Source organism: Ptiloglossa arizonensis, chromosome 8 (genome assembly GCF_051014685.1).
Source record: "Ptiloglossa arizonensis isolate GNS036 chromosome 8, iyPtiAriz1_principal, whole genome shotgun sequence".
Lineage (NCBI taxonomy): Eukaryota > Metazoa > Arthropoda > Insecta > Hymenoptera > Colletidae > Ptiloglossa > Ptiloglossa arizonensis.
The window spans coordinates 20,656,320-20,673,897 of NC_135055.1; the positions used below are offsets into that span (position 1 = coordinate 20,656,320).

At 48.3% G+C, this 17,578-nt stretch overlaps 1 protein-coding gene across 35 annotated transcripts in view; it reads left to right on the forward strand.

Annotated features, from left to right (window-relative positions):
* The window catches only part of Camkii (Calcium/calmodulin-dependent protein kinase II), a 136,440-nt gene that overhangs the window by 89,746 nt on the left and 29,116 nt on the right, over window positions 1–17,578 (forward strand). For 16 of the 35 annotated variants that reach the window (XM_076317960.1, XM_076317925.1, XM_076317932.1 and 13 more), the window contains exons 10-11: window positions 881–941; window positions 13,721–13,810. In XM_076317960.1, coding sequence (XP_076174075.1) covers window positions 881–941; window positions 13,721–13,810 — 151 coding nt within the window. The remainder of the gene's footprint in view (window positions 1–880; window positions 942–13,720; window positions 13,811–17,578) is intronic. The other 19 variants (XM_076317928.1, XM_076317933.1, XM_076317937.1 and 16 more) reach the window with 3 other exon arrangements.

The window sequence follows — 17,578 nt, forward strand, 5'->3', positions numbered from 1 at the left end:
TGGAGTCGAAAGTTCAAGATGCAATGACGCAACGTGGCTGAGAGGAACCACCATGAGGACATGCGAAAGAAACGAACGCGGGTCTTTGTGTTCGCGCGCCTGAATCTGGATCGAAACAAACGAAATATGAAACTTTTCGTAACACTTGTCGCGAGAAAGTATCGCGATCGAGTTCTGTGTGTTCTCGTTAGAAAGTGCTCGTATCCAGAGTGTTGAGAGTGTCAACAAACCTCTCCAATTCCACCAATGATAAGTCAATTATCCCAGAACCGTGTAACACGAGTTCAAACAGATCGCGCGCCTGAACCTGAATCGAAATAAACGAAATATGAAACTGTACGTAACACTTGTCATGAGAAAGTATCGTAATCGGGTTCTGTTTGTTCTTATTTGATAATGCTGGTATCCAGAGGCTCGAGAGTGTCGACAAACCTCTCCAATTCCACCAATGATAAGTCAATTATCCCAGAACCGTGTAATACGAGTTCAAAGAAATCGCGCGCCTGAACCCTGATCGAAATAATCTAAATATGAGACTTTTCGTAACACTTGTCGCGAGAAAGTATCGCGATCGGGTTCTGTTTATCCTCGTTAGAAAGTGCTCGTATCCAGAGTGTCGAGAGTGTCGACAAACCTCTCCTGCTCCACCAACGATAAGTCAATTATCCCAGAACCGTGTAACACGAGTTCAAAGAGATCGCGCGCGACCGAGGATGACCGAGCGAGGCGGGACCGTATTATCCGTAAAATTAATTTTTATTCGCTCGGAGATACTTCCAAACGAATAAACGACACTTTGCCCGGAGCGGTCCTCTCGGCCCGGCTTTTCCCCGTTCCAATTAATGCAGGAGAATAATCACGCGTCGCTTTTTGTCCGCAGGTCGCTATTCTGACGACCATGTTGGCGACGAGGAACTTTTCCAGTAAGTATGATACACAGGGTAAGTACCTCCGGCCCTCTTCAGCGCTTCATGGACCACGACAGACAGTACTTTTATATCTCCTATTAAATTTTACGTCCCGTACTCTCTTTTACTTTCTCTGTCTCTCGCTCTCTGTCTCACTCGCTCTCTCTCTCTCTCACTCGCTCTCTAGACCCCTCTTGTCTATCGCCCACCATTTCTCTCTGTCTCTTTTCTTTATGTTCCCAGAATTCATAACCCCGTAAACCCGCCTCGTTCTTCCTCCGTCTTGCACCACACCACCACCAACACCACCATCGCCCCCACCTTTAAACCTGTTATATAGAGGATCTCTGTTCATCAGCCCTTTCGTTCTTTTCAAGAGGTGCTTCGCAACGTGGCCGCGCACGCAGTTTCGTTTCGCTTATTAAAACGTTACCACGACCTTCTCGACGGAACACTCCACGATGGACGCATCTCCATCGTGACCCGAGTGTTTCCGTCTTCGCGACGGAAGCTTTAGAACACCGAGAGGTGGGTCCAAAGAGCTTACCAGCTGGCCCACCGCCCCCGACGACACTTTCGAGCTACCGTGCAGAGAAATTTCGCGCATAGTTATCGCGATTGAGTTTCACATTTTTCGAGAACGCGTTAGAATCGACGATTCGTTGCCATCGAGAACTCTTTTCGGAGAGTTGAACGCCGGTCGCGAAACGAAATCGGCGAGGCCACCGAACGAACTGCACACGATCGTTCCTGATGCACCGAACGAATTAGAGAGTCCCTTGCGTCGATCCTAAAGGGCGATCGGAGCAGCGGGGTGAAATTTACCTCGAGTTTTCTTCGGTTCCGCGAGAAATCGAGCAACGAACGAACCGATGCCAGCGTTCGACTCGTTTGTTCGAGGAGATAAAGAGATCGCGGCCGAACGAGTACGCGGGAAGAGAAAAGAAAAAAAAAAAAAAAAGAATTCGGAGTAAAGCTACGGCACACAGGGTGGGAAGAGGAGCTCGTAACTTTTAGGGTACTCGCCAAATGGAGCTTAATAAACACGGATCGGAAAAGTAGTATACCGAAAGTTACGAAGCGTTTTTTGTTTCCGTTCGAGTACTCGCTCGCTCGCGCTTGCGAGAGTACGGGAACGATGTATCGTCTCTGCGTTTCGCGCGCGTATCGTAACGCGGGATTATCTTATTACGGGGATAGAAAAAGTCGTGCGCAGAAAGAAAAAAAAGAAAAAGATGAAACGACCACCGGCTTCGTTGTTCCCATACGGTACGGTAACTCGTGGAGAGAGGGTTGGAAACCGGGAACGAAAGAATTCTTCGTAACTTGGGTTTTCGAGCGTGTTTATTAGAAACCTTTTCGCTCCGTTTGAGGAGGAGCACTGTTCATCCTAAAAGTTACAAACCCTTTTTTCTTTCCGTATAATCGCTCGAGGTTCAACGTTTCGTCGTCGTAACTTTCGACCGAACGAGTCGAGCTGCTCTCGTATCGCTGGTTTGTCTTTTTTTTTTCTTTTTTTTTTTTTTTTTTGTTTATCGAACCAGGGAAATCTCATTACCGCTTCACCCTAATTTCACCCACGCTCGCTCCGTACACTATAGCGAACCGTCATGAATACTCGTTCACAACCTCGTGTACCTCATAGTCGATGCACTTGGCTCGCACCTCATATCCTGCAAGGACTGTCTTACGTTACCCAGAACGAAACCAGGTCCAATATTATTTGTGTTTCGATGGTGACACGATGCCTGCAATTCTACTTTTTTCTTTGTTCATTTTTTTTTTTTCGTTTCTCTCTCTTTCTCTCTTTCACTCTTTCTTTCTCTCTCTACCTATCTCTCCATCTATTTATCTATTTATCTATCTATCTATCTATCTATCTATCTATCTATCTATCGGGAAGGCACGTCCTCGATTCTTTGATCCTTTTGAATGCACCTGATCGATTCTCGGAGTAGTCTGGGTAACGCGAATCGTCGTCGCAGTGGACTCAAGCAGTTCTCTCCTCATCAGAGTTCATCGAGTCATGCTTCGTCGCTTATCGAATAAAAATTAACGTTCGGAAAGTTCGTGGGCATACAACGGAACCCCACGAACCGATGAAATCATCGATCGCTTTCACGTACAACAACGCATTTCATGTATTACGTTTTCACTCGTGTCTCGCGCGTCGACGATCATCGCGACTTTCGTTTCCCGTACGTATTTCGGCGGATGAACGCATCTCATAAATTACATCCACGTTACGACTGTGTATTATTATTATTGCTACTATTATTATTATTATTATTATTTTCATCGATCGTTCGTCGCGTTCCACGCGAACGAGCGAGCGTTTCACGATTTTTTCGCTTCAGGGGAACTGTCGCGCGAGGATAATCTTTTCGAGAGAGAAAAAAAAACAATTCGAATTTTTTCGCATCAGAACTCGACACGTCTCGCTCGGATAAACTTTTCTCTGCGTTCGAAAAAGATTTCGGGAGACTCTCCGTGTATCGTCCGATTTTATTTCGTATTTTATCGCGCGAATCGTCGCGTCCCGTTTACGACCGGCTTTTGATTTCGAAAGAACCCCGGTACGAGCGCGATTATTTTCGTTCTTCGAGTCGAGTATTTCTTTTTTTTTTTTCTACTTCTTTTTCTCTTCTTTTCTTTCGAGTCGAGCGCGAATCGATTCTACGCGAAAACGAACAAAAAAGGCCGAAAAAGGGGAGGAGACCACGATACCGGCGTAAACAAGATATCGTTATCGCGGGATCGAATACCGAACGCAACTGTTTCGGTCCACTAGCGAGAAGCGCCCACGAATGATTATTGTGCAATTTAGTATTGCTGACCACTGTAGCGCCTATTCTGTCCACGAGACATCAGCGAAATACGAAACGCATTCGCGACCCACATTCTCTCTTTTTCTCTCGCATTCGTACCGCACATTTTGGAACGACGACCGGACGACACCTCGTACGCGAAAGTCTCTTTACGACGTTACACTCGGTAAAATTAATCGATACGGAACATATTCGCGACCACGCGGTCCGGAAATTAATATACAAGCTGCGTCGCACGATCGAGACGAGTCGTACCTACCGTTTCATCGAGTATGGAAAATATAACGGGAAATGATCGAACGATTGCAATTTTTTTTCTTCCATTTTTCATTTTTCTTTCGGACGGGTCAATTCATTTCCATGTTCCGCGATAAAAGTGCATCGATATCGATCCGTAGAATATAATTTCGAACGTGGTACTTCGTATCGCGTGTTGGGAAATATATTTTATTGCTACAAGTGTTCGAACGAGGCGTTATTAAATTCGGATTAATTTTTGTCATTCTTGTTAACGGAATTACCATTTATACCCGATCGATTTACTTAGATTCGTTACTTAACTTTTCCACGGTGCCGTGAATTACGTTCTCGGTGAAATTTTTCGTATAAAATACAAAACGTCTCTTAACAGTTTCGATCGACTCTTGAATCGATTATTTCGTACAAAAGCGCGCGATTTTATACGAAAAGGAACGCAGTCGCGAACTAACTGCATTCTGCCGGTGCATCGTTGCATCTTGAAAAAGAACCGAGTGGTAAGAATTGCTCGTTTCACCTTATCATCGACGAAGCGGAAGATATACGATCCATCCCAATCGCGTGACTCGCTCTGTACACGATTCGGTCGACGATAAACGAAAGTACACGGTCGAAAAACGTTATCGGAGTTTTGTTTTTTTTTTGTTCCTTTTTCTGTTTTTTTTTTTTTTTTTTTTTTTTGGGGGGCAAAAAATTCGTTTTCCCTCGCGGTTACGTTCCAAAATACCAGGTATGAATATTTATACGCAATCCATGTCTGTATTATGTACGTTTGTATACACATACACACAACCTCAGACAGACACGTATACACCTTCTTTGTTAGTTTACACAGCGTATACTCGTCCGCCTCCTGTACTAGATGCTCGATGAACAATATTACAAATTTTGTGTATTTACACACCTGTACGCGTGTGCGTGCATACTATACGCGCGCGTACTCGTACTCTCCACACAGAACGAACAGCACAAACGTCCCCTTAGAACGCTGTAGCCCCCTACGTTTAGTCGAGTAGATGAGCATCTTGCATCCGTAGAGCAGAGTCGGGCGTTCTTTCTTTTCTTTTTTGTTTCTTTTATTTATTTTTTTTCTACTTTTTTTTCATAGATGAAAAAATTAACCGGATAAATCGTCGAACGAAGTTCGATGCTTGCCATTTGTCCCTCGTAGTGTCGCGAGTCGATCCTTCGTTCGTCGAACGGAACGTAAAGAAACGCTAGAAACATTTATCCGGATAATAATTTCCCGCCCATCTGCACCTCGTGTAGACGACACCAAGCGCGATAAACGCGTCAGCGTATATACCACTCGCTGACTTCGCTGTAATTAGCCTATGTGTATTTATTTTTCTTTTTGTTTGCCCCGCCCCCCTCTTATTACTGCGTACTCTTTTCTCTGCGAAAGACACATCGTCGGAGACACTTCACGCTCGAAGTAGAATCAGGTAGGGGACAATCGACGCACCGAGTTCGCAAACAGACGTCGCATCGATACACGCACGGTGTCGAGAAAGAAAAAAAATAAACAAAAAAAAACAACGGTGCGTCGAGTTCGACTCGCTCCGAAAGAGAACGAGAAAGGATTTGTCCGAGCGAATACACCGACAGGAATTTCTTTGATCTTGTGCTGGAGGACTGATAGGAGTGGGAGTAAATTTTAGGCGAAACATCGAAGGTAACGTTCTACGCGGAGAACAGAGGAAGCAGCGAATTTTTTACTGCTTCGTTGTAAGATCGAGAGACGTGAAATTTGAATTTTTCGTTTGGATTACTTCTCGCGTTCAATCTCACCGAATAACGCGTACGTTCACCGTGGATCGAATCGCTCGTTTCGAAAAGTGCATCGGTTTCTCGACAAGCGTTTCGAGATTCCTCGCAAAACGGTCGACGTCCAGCGGAAATAGTCGCGCGGAGCAACAAACTCGTACGCAACACGAGTGAATTATTTTTTTTTTTCCCTCGCTTCGCGTGCCGGTCACGCTCTTATCGCGAGCGCCATCAAATACTTTCATTGCCGTGTAACAATTTCAGCGAGTACCGACCGTGTAAACGCGATCGGGGAAGGAAGGGGGATGGCTTTTGTCGCCACGTTCGTCGGGGCAATTTGTTTCAATTTACGAAGTCGAAGGCGGCACGTCGATCGTCCGTCTTCCCTCTTTTTTTCTCTCTCTCTCTTTTCTTTCTACCATTTCCTCGTTTCCTTTTTATCCGCTTCGGGACAAGCGACGTACAATCGACCTTTGGGAACTTTGTCTCTGGAATCGGCCGGTTGGCTTTGTTTTCGCGACAGTGGAAGTTTAATTAAATTTATCTCGTCGCTGTAAACCGACTCTCGATCTCTGGGTGTTCGATTCGCGACACGGGTCGAGTGACCGGTATCTTTTCTCTTTTTTTTTTACATAGATGTATATATCTAGGTTATCGGTTTCGCGTGTTTTTATTTTTTTCCAAGCGATAGAACGTTACCTTCTGTCTCTCGAACAACGCGCAAATTAATTCCAACGTCCGTTCACTCGAAGCGAACTTATCGTCGCGAAACGAAGATAAATCGAAATTAGCGACCAGCGGCGAGCACGCGCGAAACTTTGCCCGAGAACTCGCACTTCCCGGGCACTTCGAAACGGTTCTGTAATTCGTAATTCGACGAGCCTCTCGCGAGGCTTACGATCGTCGAATCGTTCCTTCGTTCGTTCGATCGGTCATCGGTCGATAATCGCGTCTCGAAGACAACGCGAGCGCGTGTTTCTCACGAGCGTCGTTACCACGGTTTCGATCGTGTAAAATCGCGAGCCTAACGGGAGTCGATCGAATCGAGTTTCGATCTGCCCTCGCGGCGTTCGCGTATACGAAAAACGACGACGCGCTTTCCTCGCCGCTCGGGATCGAAAGCACCGAGCGGGTTATCACCCACGCGCGCACAATCAGTCATCGATCGATCTTCGAGGATCTCGTAGAGCTTCATTCATGATTCTCCGATCGCGTCCCTCCGACAGGAGAGAACAACGCAACCGCGAGAGCTCGCGTTCTCTCACCGGTTCGAAAATCATTATCGCGAGAATAGCCCGCGCGAGGTCGTTGGGCGTGGTTTCATCTCCTTTCGTAATCGTCTTATCTCGGGGCGAAACGACGATGGAACTCGAAACTCGTTCACGGTTATAAATAAGATTTCAAATTGAATTCGATTTCTCGGTTATCGACGAGAACGAACGCCGAGCGATCGTTACGTACGAAACGGAACGATATCGGGTTCACGGTTCAGAGAATCTATCGCGACACGAAATTCTAGAGTCTGCCGATAGAGCCGGGCGGAGCTCGGTTACGCGCGATACTCGATAAAAAAGAAAAAAAAAACCGCCAGATAAACATCGTCCCAATTTACGCGCGCGATTTTCGTACTAGAGCTTTTCGCAACCTCCGCGTAACGTCCGCGCGCGATCGAGCGTCTTGCGCGAGTACGAGATCGCCTCCGGGGCCGCGCGCAAGATCGTCTCGAAATTCATCGAGCCCTGTAAATCTCGAGTCTTCGACGGGCTCTCCGAACGCCTTTGGAATTTATGCGAAACCGGCGTTTTCAACGTACACGCGCAAACTCGTATAGCTATATAAAAATAAATATAAATGCGAGTCCATAAATTTCGAGCGGCGCGCAAACGATTCATGAATTCGACGTTGGGGAACGAATCCATGAATCTCGGAGCGAATTCGGTTCTTCCGGCCGAGAGAACGCGAGCCGACTCGATCGATCGTTCTCTCTGTCTGTGTATGTATATATTATATATCATACAAATATATATATATACATATTTCTCTGTCTACCTATCTCTATCACTCTCTTCTTTCACACAACTCTATGACTGATTTTTTTTAACAAGGTACTCTGCTACGCGAAGTGGGTCGGAGGTGCAAGGAACACCCCACGTCTCTGAATCTTTCGACGCTATTAGGCGAAAGAGACGATGCGTCTGACCGACAAACGATTGAGAGCGCGCTTGCACGCGACGACGCACACGATACAAACTGACTTCCACACGCTGGAATCGCGGTGTCGGGACGATCGTTTCCTCGGTGGTTCGCTTGAACTCCCGTTGCTCGAAACCGAATCGAGAGACCGCTCAGAGTTTCCCCACTCTATCCGGTCACTTCCCCCACCATTGCCCGGGAGGCGTGTCCGTTGCGCGACTCGGTCCGCGATCGTATTGGTCGCGCGCTTCGACTCCCAGCAACGGTGGCGGAGTGGGGGAAGCACCGCGCTCACTTTGAGCGAGACTGTAGTCGGGGATCTCGAAGCGACGTCTTCGTCCAACGTCTCGCTTCCGCGAGGTGTTCTTTGTCGCGCCGAAAGCACGGATTCGGTATCCGAGAAACGATAAAGAAACGTTCGTACGAACTTGTATCCGATACGACCTTGTTTCCAAGTTACGTTATTAGAGCTGGTAGAACATAGAACGGCAAGATCGTATCGGATCTATATACCGGACCGTTTATTGTCCACGAGTCCTGAATTCGTTCCAGTACTCGACAAAGAACATTCTACGTGGAAGACTTGGATTGTTTCGAGCAACAGCGTCGAGGGGACCGATACGTTGGCGAAATCGTGACACGATCGAAACGTAGACTGTTAACGTTTCTTCGATCGCGTCGCGATTGGAACCGTTGTCCAGAGAACGGTCATGGTCGGTCCCTAACTGGAATCCCCGAACGAACGATCGTCACCGGATCGCACTTGGCATGCCTGCGCTTTTTTCGCCTCGCTTATTTATTTCGTTTCACGCCTGGTTCTCGGCTGTTTGCCCGCGATGCTCGCAATTTTCTCAACAACTAGAGCTGCAGCATGTCGAAAAGAGCCGTTCACACTGAACATCGATGATCCCTTACCCCAGTCGCGGCAATTCGGGGACACTCTCGAGGCAACTGATCACCGATTCCTCGTCCTGCGTTTCCTCGTCGGTGCTCGGTCCGCGTCTGTCCGCTTTCTCTCCAAGACATTGGACCGTGTCTTTCCAACGATCCACAAGTTAATTATTCTCTCGAACCACGGATAACTCGTTTCGCGAAATAGTCTGTAAAAAATTTCTCCTTCGATTCTCTCTCGGCTCTCTTTCAAAACACTCCACGCAATTTCCTCGACTTTTCTCCCTATCGTCCATCGTTGACCGCGCAACACCGTTCCGGAATTCACGCTGGAAAATTCGGTGCTATCGATATTCGAACTCCATCGAGACAGCAAGCGATCCCGAAAGTTAAGGACAGACGCGAACCGAACTCGTTGGCCTCGCGAGTGCCCCGCTCGGCGATAAGAATACCCGAAGGAGAGGGGCTGGGAAACGCGTCGCGACGAGCGTCTTTCCGTCGCGCTGATTCCACCCCCTCCCTCAAAGTACACGGATATTATACCCCGGGGAGGAATTTCGTTTCCGTATTTATACCGGCGTCGGAACCGAGTGCCTTCCATCCTGTCTCTCCGCCGCTTCCCGCTTTTCCGCGGTAAATTATTCAACCCGATCCCCCGCGGAGAGACGATTCGCGTCCTTTGAGGCTTGATATTGCTGTGACAATAATTACGTCGCCTCCGGGCCAGCCGTGTTAATTCAATTTTTCCGTTCGTCTCGAGAAAGACGGACCGACCCCTCGAGTTCTCGTGTACACTTGCAATTCTTTCTCTCTTTCTCTCTCTGTGGTGCACACACAGTCTACGTCGTCTTTGAGGCGACACCGTTCTCCCCGTTGAAAGACGACGTCCGAGTGCGAGTGGCTTTCAGAGTTCCCGGACCGTGACCTTCTTGGCTTTAGTTTCGGGACGCGGCAAACGGCGAAATGAATTTTAAACACGACGAACAAAGACAGAGGGGCGGAGCCCGGTCAAGAAACGTTCCCCTTGTTTACCGGGTACCTTTCGTCCCCTCTGACACGCGCGGTAGCTGAAAAGGACAAAACCGTTCCGTGGTACCGTGGCGTGTCACCGTACACCGTGACACAGTGTCGCTGTAAATTAGCAACTCGAACTGGATCTGTTTCTTCGGTTCGCGCGAAGGAGATAGCTCCGTAAGGAACACGCTTTGTACCGGGTGGGTGACGATAGCGTTGAACGTTTCGAGTTCTTCGCGGGAGGTGTCCCTAAGGAAGAGAACTATCTGGTTGTTCGGAAAGTCGTTTAGTTTTTTTTCTTTTGGGGAAAATGAAACACGGTTTTTTCAGAGTGTACGAACATTTTATTCGATTATACATTCTCCATTTTGGAAAACGACCTCTCGAACAACCGAATATATTCGCTCGCCAGCGACGAATGTTCAAAAACGCGCGATACGCATCGTCCCCGTTCGAAGCGGCGTTCCTCTCGTATCGTTCTTCTTCGTGGCGCTAATTTTGATCCGTTGACACAAGATCGAGGACCTTGAACGCTCGTTCCTCGTAGCTAAAGGTTGTTACCAAGTTATTGAATTTACAGCGTTAAACGAGGTGATCCGCGAACAGGACTGAACAACGACTCGATAACCACGATCGATAGCACTTGGTTCCGCGATCGAGGTCGATATTTGGAGCGATAACCCGAAACGGGAACAATTAGTCGATCACCAGTGTCGAAGGGACAGCTTTCTTAGAGACACGCGATACCCACCGTGCATTCGAGAAGCAATCTCGCGAATCTTCCGTCCCTCTCGATCGCGAAGCGTCCTCCTCGCGATCGAGAACACAGCTCTCTCTCTATCTATCTATCTATCTCTCTCTCTCCCTCCGCAACCTTACTCTCTTTTCTCGACGACACGCACGCACGCCGCTCAGCATGCTGTTTTTTAACGATCAATTTTTCTTTTGTGAAACTTTACGACGCTTCTGGCACCGGAACGAAGCCGAGCTCTCGAGAGGAGCCATCGGAAGGTAAAGACAAGAGGACCATTTTTCTCCTGGCACCGACTATACGTCATCTTGAGAGCATCGGCAGAGTTGCTCGGATTGATTGATCACGATTGTCTCGCATGCAGAACACAATGCACTAGAGTGTTCGACTCCCTTGCGATCCTGTCTCTCTCTATCTATCTATATATCTATCTCTATCTCTATCTCTATCTCTTTCTTATCTCGTCCTTCTGTCTTGTCTCCCTTGCCCCTATCTTTGCTCTATCGGTCTTCTCTCTCTCTCTCTCTCTCTCTCTCTCTCTCTCTCTCTCTCTTTCTCTATCTATCTATCTAACTATCTATCTATCTATCTCTCTCTATACTCCGCGGTTTGCATTCCTCTTCGATAGCTCCCTTTGTCTCGACAGCGAAGCCTAATCTATCGCTGACTCCGTTCAGACAGCGGAGATCTAGATTCGTGTCTGACCTAGAATCGTTTCTCTCTCTCTCTCTCTCTCTCTCTCTCTTTCTCTCTCTCTGAATATATCTCTACCCTCGTCCGATGAATTCCTCGAGGAACGAAACCGCGTTCAAGTAGCTCGAGTAACTCGCGCGAAAACGCGAGCTCGCGTCAGCTTGTGAATTTAGTCGGCCGGATCGACGCGACACGTAAAACGATCATTCGAGGCGAACGAGACCTCTGTCTTCGCTCGCTACGAAGTGTCGTTCAATCGAAACGGACCTTGCGTTTGCTCGACCAACGACGAACAGGCTGATTTAGTAAACCTGCATCCCGGAGAAGTTTAACGGGTGTACTGGAGACGACTGGAAAGCACGCCTCTGGACGGAATTCAGACTATCGGTGAATATTTTTAAGAATCTTAACGTTCAAACTAACGACCAATCGGAATCGCTTTTGAATCGATCGTCTTTCGGATTAATTTTCACGAGGACTTCCAATAACATTCGCAGTGTATACAAATACTTGAGAAACGTTACACTTCTTTTTGTCTTTCAATCAACCGTTTGAAAAATTAACCAAGGTAGAAAAAAGTTGCTTCTCGAAGGAACAATCGCAAGGTCCGAGCAAGGACGTTCTTTAATAACGTCGGTGTTGTCGATCGGATCGTTGGTTGCGTCGATCCACGGTCGAGATTCGTCGAGGTTCGAACGCGAGTCGAACCGGTATGTTTTGGCCGCTCGAGGTCACTGTCCCCCCACCATACCGCCTGGCTACTCCGCCCCGCCATCACTGGTCTCTGCACGCAAACCCGCAGGACACGCGCCCCTCTCCGTTCCCTCGAACGGTGAGGCAAGCTGTCGTTGCATAAAAGTAGAACTCGCATCTGGCTTCGCAGCGGAGGGAGTGGCCTCGAGCGATCAACTTTCGATCGAGATCCAACGTCTCGTCGTGGAGTAGATCGACGAGTTTCTCGAGACATCCGAGATTTCGAACGACCCGCGCGTTTCGTATTCCAGCGATCGAGATCTCGCGAACGGTTCGAAGACCTCGTCGTGGAGTGGATCGACGAGTTTCTCGAGACATCCGAGATTTCGAACGATCCGCGCGTTTCGTATTCCAGCGATCGAGATCTCGCGAACGGTTCGAAGACCTCGTCGTGGAGTGGATCGACGAGTTTCTCGAGACATCCGAGATTTCGAACGATCCGCGCGTTTCGTATTCCAACGATCGAGATCTCGCGAACGGTCCGAAGACCTCGTTCCTTCCTCCCCCTTCTTTTCTCGTCCGCGAGCTTTCGAGAACCGCGTCGCTCTTCGATTCCCCGCCAATCTGTCCCGTAATCATCGAGGACCGCGTGGTCCTTTGTGCCGAGAGAAAGGAACGCTGGGAAGTTGGTTCTCCCGTTCATTGTCCCGCCATTGTTCCCGAAACTTCGTTCCAGTTTCATCCGGCGTTTACTGTTTTCCCAGTCCGCGCGACGTTCCGACGGGAATCGCTACGGCTCATGAATAATTCGCCCCCGCGACGACGCGTAACTGGAAAGAACCGCCCGAAGGAGTCGTCGGCCCGAACGTGTACCACCGACGGCCTCGCTTCCGTTTTCGACGACGCTCCAAATACCGAGAGACTCCTCTACTCGATCGATTCCAACCCCAACGTGGCCGTCCGTTCGTAACCGTGGATGCTCCGTGTTCCTCGTTCAATATTTTACCGATTACGGAAAAATTCACGTGTCGAACGGAAACAATAATTTCGACCAGAGGACCGAAGTGACGCGTTCGCGAAACGATCGTATTATCGTTCATTGAATGGGTAAGAAAATTGAAAAGTAGCAGAACGGAATAAGAATAATGCACAAGATGACGACACACGGGGTGTACGGAGTGCACGTAGAACGCACACGGTAAAAAGGTAACCTAATTTTTGTAATAGATGATCCCATTCACCGGGCCACGTTCGTAGTTCTTCTTTCTTCGTATTTCTTCGCGTAAGTTTTTCTCGCGCTGGCTTAACTTCACGGTTTTGCGGCTTCCACGGATCCGCTCTTCCGCAACGCCTCGGTAAACTGCGGGACTTCTCGAAGTTTCGAATCTCGATCGCTGGAAGGAAGGAAAGGTTCGCTGGAGACGATTATCGCCGATCGTCCGAAATCGGGCTACTCTTGCACCCTTCTGAACGACGAGTCCCCGTCGATCCTGTATCCACTCTCGATCTACGTTCTCCGCGTGTCTCTGTGTGCTCGATAACCCGATCCGTTACCCGAATATCGTCCAACGCCTCCTCTTCGGCCAAAAACTCGCTCTTCTCTATCTCTCTATCTCTCTCTTCTCTCTTTCTCTCTCTCCGTTTGTCTTTCTCGATTACTTTCGCTCTTCACACAACCCCGTCCTCGTCCATGCCGATTTACTGAAACGCTCTGCGTGCTCCAGGTCGGAACATGACCACGAAGAAGGGCGACGGTTCTCAGGTGAAGGAATCCACCGACAGCAGCACAACGATCGAGGACGATGACGTTAAAGGTAGGACACCCACTCCTAGTCACTCTAGATGTTCTTCTAGCTCCTCTTCGCGCGTCCTTGGTTTCCCTGTAGGGGGAACGTCAGGAATCCACACCCACTAATATCCGTTTACGTAACTGTGTCTTTTTTTTTTCTTTTTTTTTATCACCAACCCAAACGAACGTCCGTCGACGTTGCTTTCGTCGCGTTTGCGCGTAACTCGCGGTGCTCTCGTGGACCTGCGACGAGCTTTCCATCAGAATTTACAATTTTTCGTCAAGATTTTCACTTGAAATCGAAGAACCAAACTTTCGGTTTTCGAACGGTGCCCCGTGTGCGGAACGTGGCACTCGAATGACGCTTCGAGTGTCTCGCGAACGCCCTCGGGGCGTTCTCCGCACAGAGGGGATCGAATCCATCCGAAGGTTACTCGGATGGATTCTCCGGGGACGAGTTCCGTTTAAACGCGCGGTTATCGCTTAGGAAATAGTCGCGGAGAGTGGCTGTCGAGCCGTCGAAGTTTCGATGGAAACAGCGTTTCGCTCGAATCCGGAACGCCACGATTCACCGCACGTTCCGCGTACACGCGACGAAAACCGAGCCTTAGGCTCGTTAATTGCTCGAGACCCAACCGGGACAGTTAATTTCCCAGAGAAATCTACTAATGGATCGAAGCTGAATTCGCTTGTTCCACTTGCGCGGCTGTAACTGGATTTCCGTCTCGCTGTCACCCGGATCCGTGGCGGACTCGGTCGCCTCTATAGCGGGGAGGTGGGAGGGGAGGGACAGGGTAGACGTTAATTCGTCGAATCCGAATTTACGTTCCGGTTAGTTTTCTCTGGGACGAGACCGGGTCACAGCGGAGGAGATCCTCGAGTTCGAGCCGGCGCCATCGGTTCCATGGTGCCCCATGGATACCGATCGAGACTCGTTCGTTTCGGAAATAATCTCCGAAATCACCCCCTTCGATCCCCCCAGCCCAAAAAACACCCCGGCCCTTGATAACTTTGAAAACGTACGACGGGAGCAATCGATCGCGCGCGTCCCTCGATAAAGCTTCCGTTCGTAACCCGGATAAAAGGAGGAGTCGAGAGTTTCGAGGAACTCCGTAGATCGCGGTGCAAGAAGAACGATCTGTATCCCCTTACGATGTTTCTCGCTCCCCCGCGACGCGTTTGTTTATCGCGGGTCCCTTCGACGCGTACGAAAAATCACGAGCAGCCACTGAGCTGCGCGCGCATATCCGCTTACTATTAGAGAGATAGCACTCCCGCTCACGTGCAAATCGATCGTCGGACAATAGCTCGAGTAGTTGAGTATATATCCCTCTCTCGTTGCTTTCGCCCCTTCAACCTGTCGCCCTCTCTAGCCACGATCCGCCTTATAGTTGCGTACACCTGTGCTCATCACCCCACCAATCCTACCCCCGCCCCACCCGATTACCGATACACGTTTCGTGAAAACCTGTCGCGGAGGTTCGTCGATCCAACGTGCGTTCATCGTATGAGACACGGTGTTCAAGGACGTTCGTTTTCTACCCGATCGAGGCACTCTTCACGCGCGGCTACCAACGTCGGGTTAAAAATACGGGACCAGCTGGAGTTGTTACTTTTTACGCGCGACCCTGACGTAGGAAAATCGAACTCGAAACAAGATACAAGCGTACGGGTTCTGGAGGTAATCGGTGGAATATTTAGTTCGCGACCGATCACCTGGAACTTACCTTTCTCTTTAATGCCTTTTTTCTCTTTAATGCCTTTTTCTACACCACCGACCGTGAGACTACACGAACGAGAAGTAACTTATTTAACAAAGTCACCTTGGCTGATTCCGAAAGAATTCAACTTTTTTTTAACGATCTTTGCAAGATTCTACACCACTAACCGTGAGACTACACGAACGAGAAGTAACTTATTTAACAAAGTCACCTTGGCTGATTCCGAAAGAATTCTTGCAACTTTTTTCAACGATCTTTGCAAGATTATACGCCAGCTGGTCTCGTCCTTATTTTCTCGTTTCTTGGTACACTGTACTCGGTACGATTGCGATCACGCTAGATCGAACGAACCTTCGATCGTTCGCGAATGATCGCGTTACTTCTAGAATGTAGAGCTTTGCTCGTTGTTCACCGTACTTGTAACAGAGCTGTCCTTCCGCCTCTCTGTAGACGTTGAACCGTGTACTTTTGATCGTTTGGTCGCGGTTTTACGGTTTTTCTCTTGTACATATAACCGTACGCGATCCGATCTCGGGGCTCTCGAGAAATAGATACAGTTGTGCCCGTAGCGCGTTGCGACAAGGTAACGATCGTTGCGTATCGGTCCCGTTGACGTCAGAAACCCCATTCTATTCCATTGAAACGGTCATGACGTCGAGTGAAAACGTTTAAAAAATTCTAAACTGTAAACCGATTGGACAGAGACTTGCGCTTTGAACAAATCTCGACGCGTGACGATAATTACGCGCGTGGAAACTCTTGTGGATTTTCAATTAATTAATTAATATTCTTCTTCGAACTCAAGCTTCAAGCTACCAGAAAATACTCGTCAACTCGAAACCACCTCGACCCATTCAGGGGACGTGTTAATATTCGCGATAAACGCGAGTGTTGAACCATTTGTTTCCGTGATGCAACCGCTTTCGGATAGAGCATGAATTTATACGCGAGATTAGCATAGAGAGTAGAGCGAACGAAAAGGAACGCGACGATTTATCCCGTCTACGAGTTAATCGAAGGACGACGACGACGACGACGACGCTTGGAAACTTAAAACGATCGGTGTCTCGGAAAAGAAACGAACGATCCTTGTCGCAACGCTGTCGCGTAAACTGCATCGGTTCGCGTTGCGCGCATACGAGATGCATCTACGAAGTTTCAGGACCGAGTTGATAAAAAATTAAACTCTCGAGAAAGCAACTTCGTTTCTCTTGAATTTTTCACCAAGTTTTTCGTATTTACGTACCGAGTGAAGCGTTAGAAATTTTCTTCCAATTTTTTTTTATCGAAATCGAAGGAACATCGTTACCAATCGAACTGAAAATTTCTTCGAATGTTTTTTTTATCGAAATCGAAGGAACATTGTTACCGATTAAACACTCTGCGCAGAGAAATCGAACTGAAAATTTCTTCGAATGTTTTTTTTATCGAAATCGAAGGAACATCGTTACCAATCGAACTGGAATTTTCTTCGAATGTTTTTTTTATCGAAATCGAACGAATATCGTTACCGATCGAACACTCTGCGCAGAGAAATCGAACTGAAAATTTCTTCGAATGTTTTTTTTATCGAAATCGAAGGAACATCGTCACCGATCGAACACTCTGCGCAGAGAAATCGAACTGAAAATTTCTTCGAATGTTTTTTTTATCGAAATCGAGGGAACATCGTCACCGTTCGAACACTCCTTGCAGAGAAATCGAACTGAAAATTTCGTAGACGCGTCCCGTAAGCGCGGATCTTCGATCCGGTGGAATTTCCAGCGAAACGGTCCTCGTCCACGGGCAGAACTCCGATCGTGTGCAGTAACGTAGTATCCTCACCGACCTAATTCCGGAGCATCGAGTTTTCACACCCGCGTTTTCACTCCCATCGACCTAACCCGACCTAATGAACCATCGCGTGTACTTCCCGATTAATTCCCGTTCTTCTCGCGATTCACCGACAGAATCGCCACGCGGACCAAACGCGATCTGACCCTCGGAGGGAGTAACCTTCGCACCGGAAGGGATCGAAACAACTCGAATTTCGTACCACGGAGACGACGAACGCGTTCCCTGACGCTTTCGAA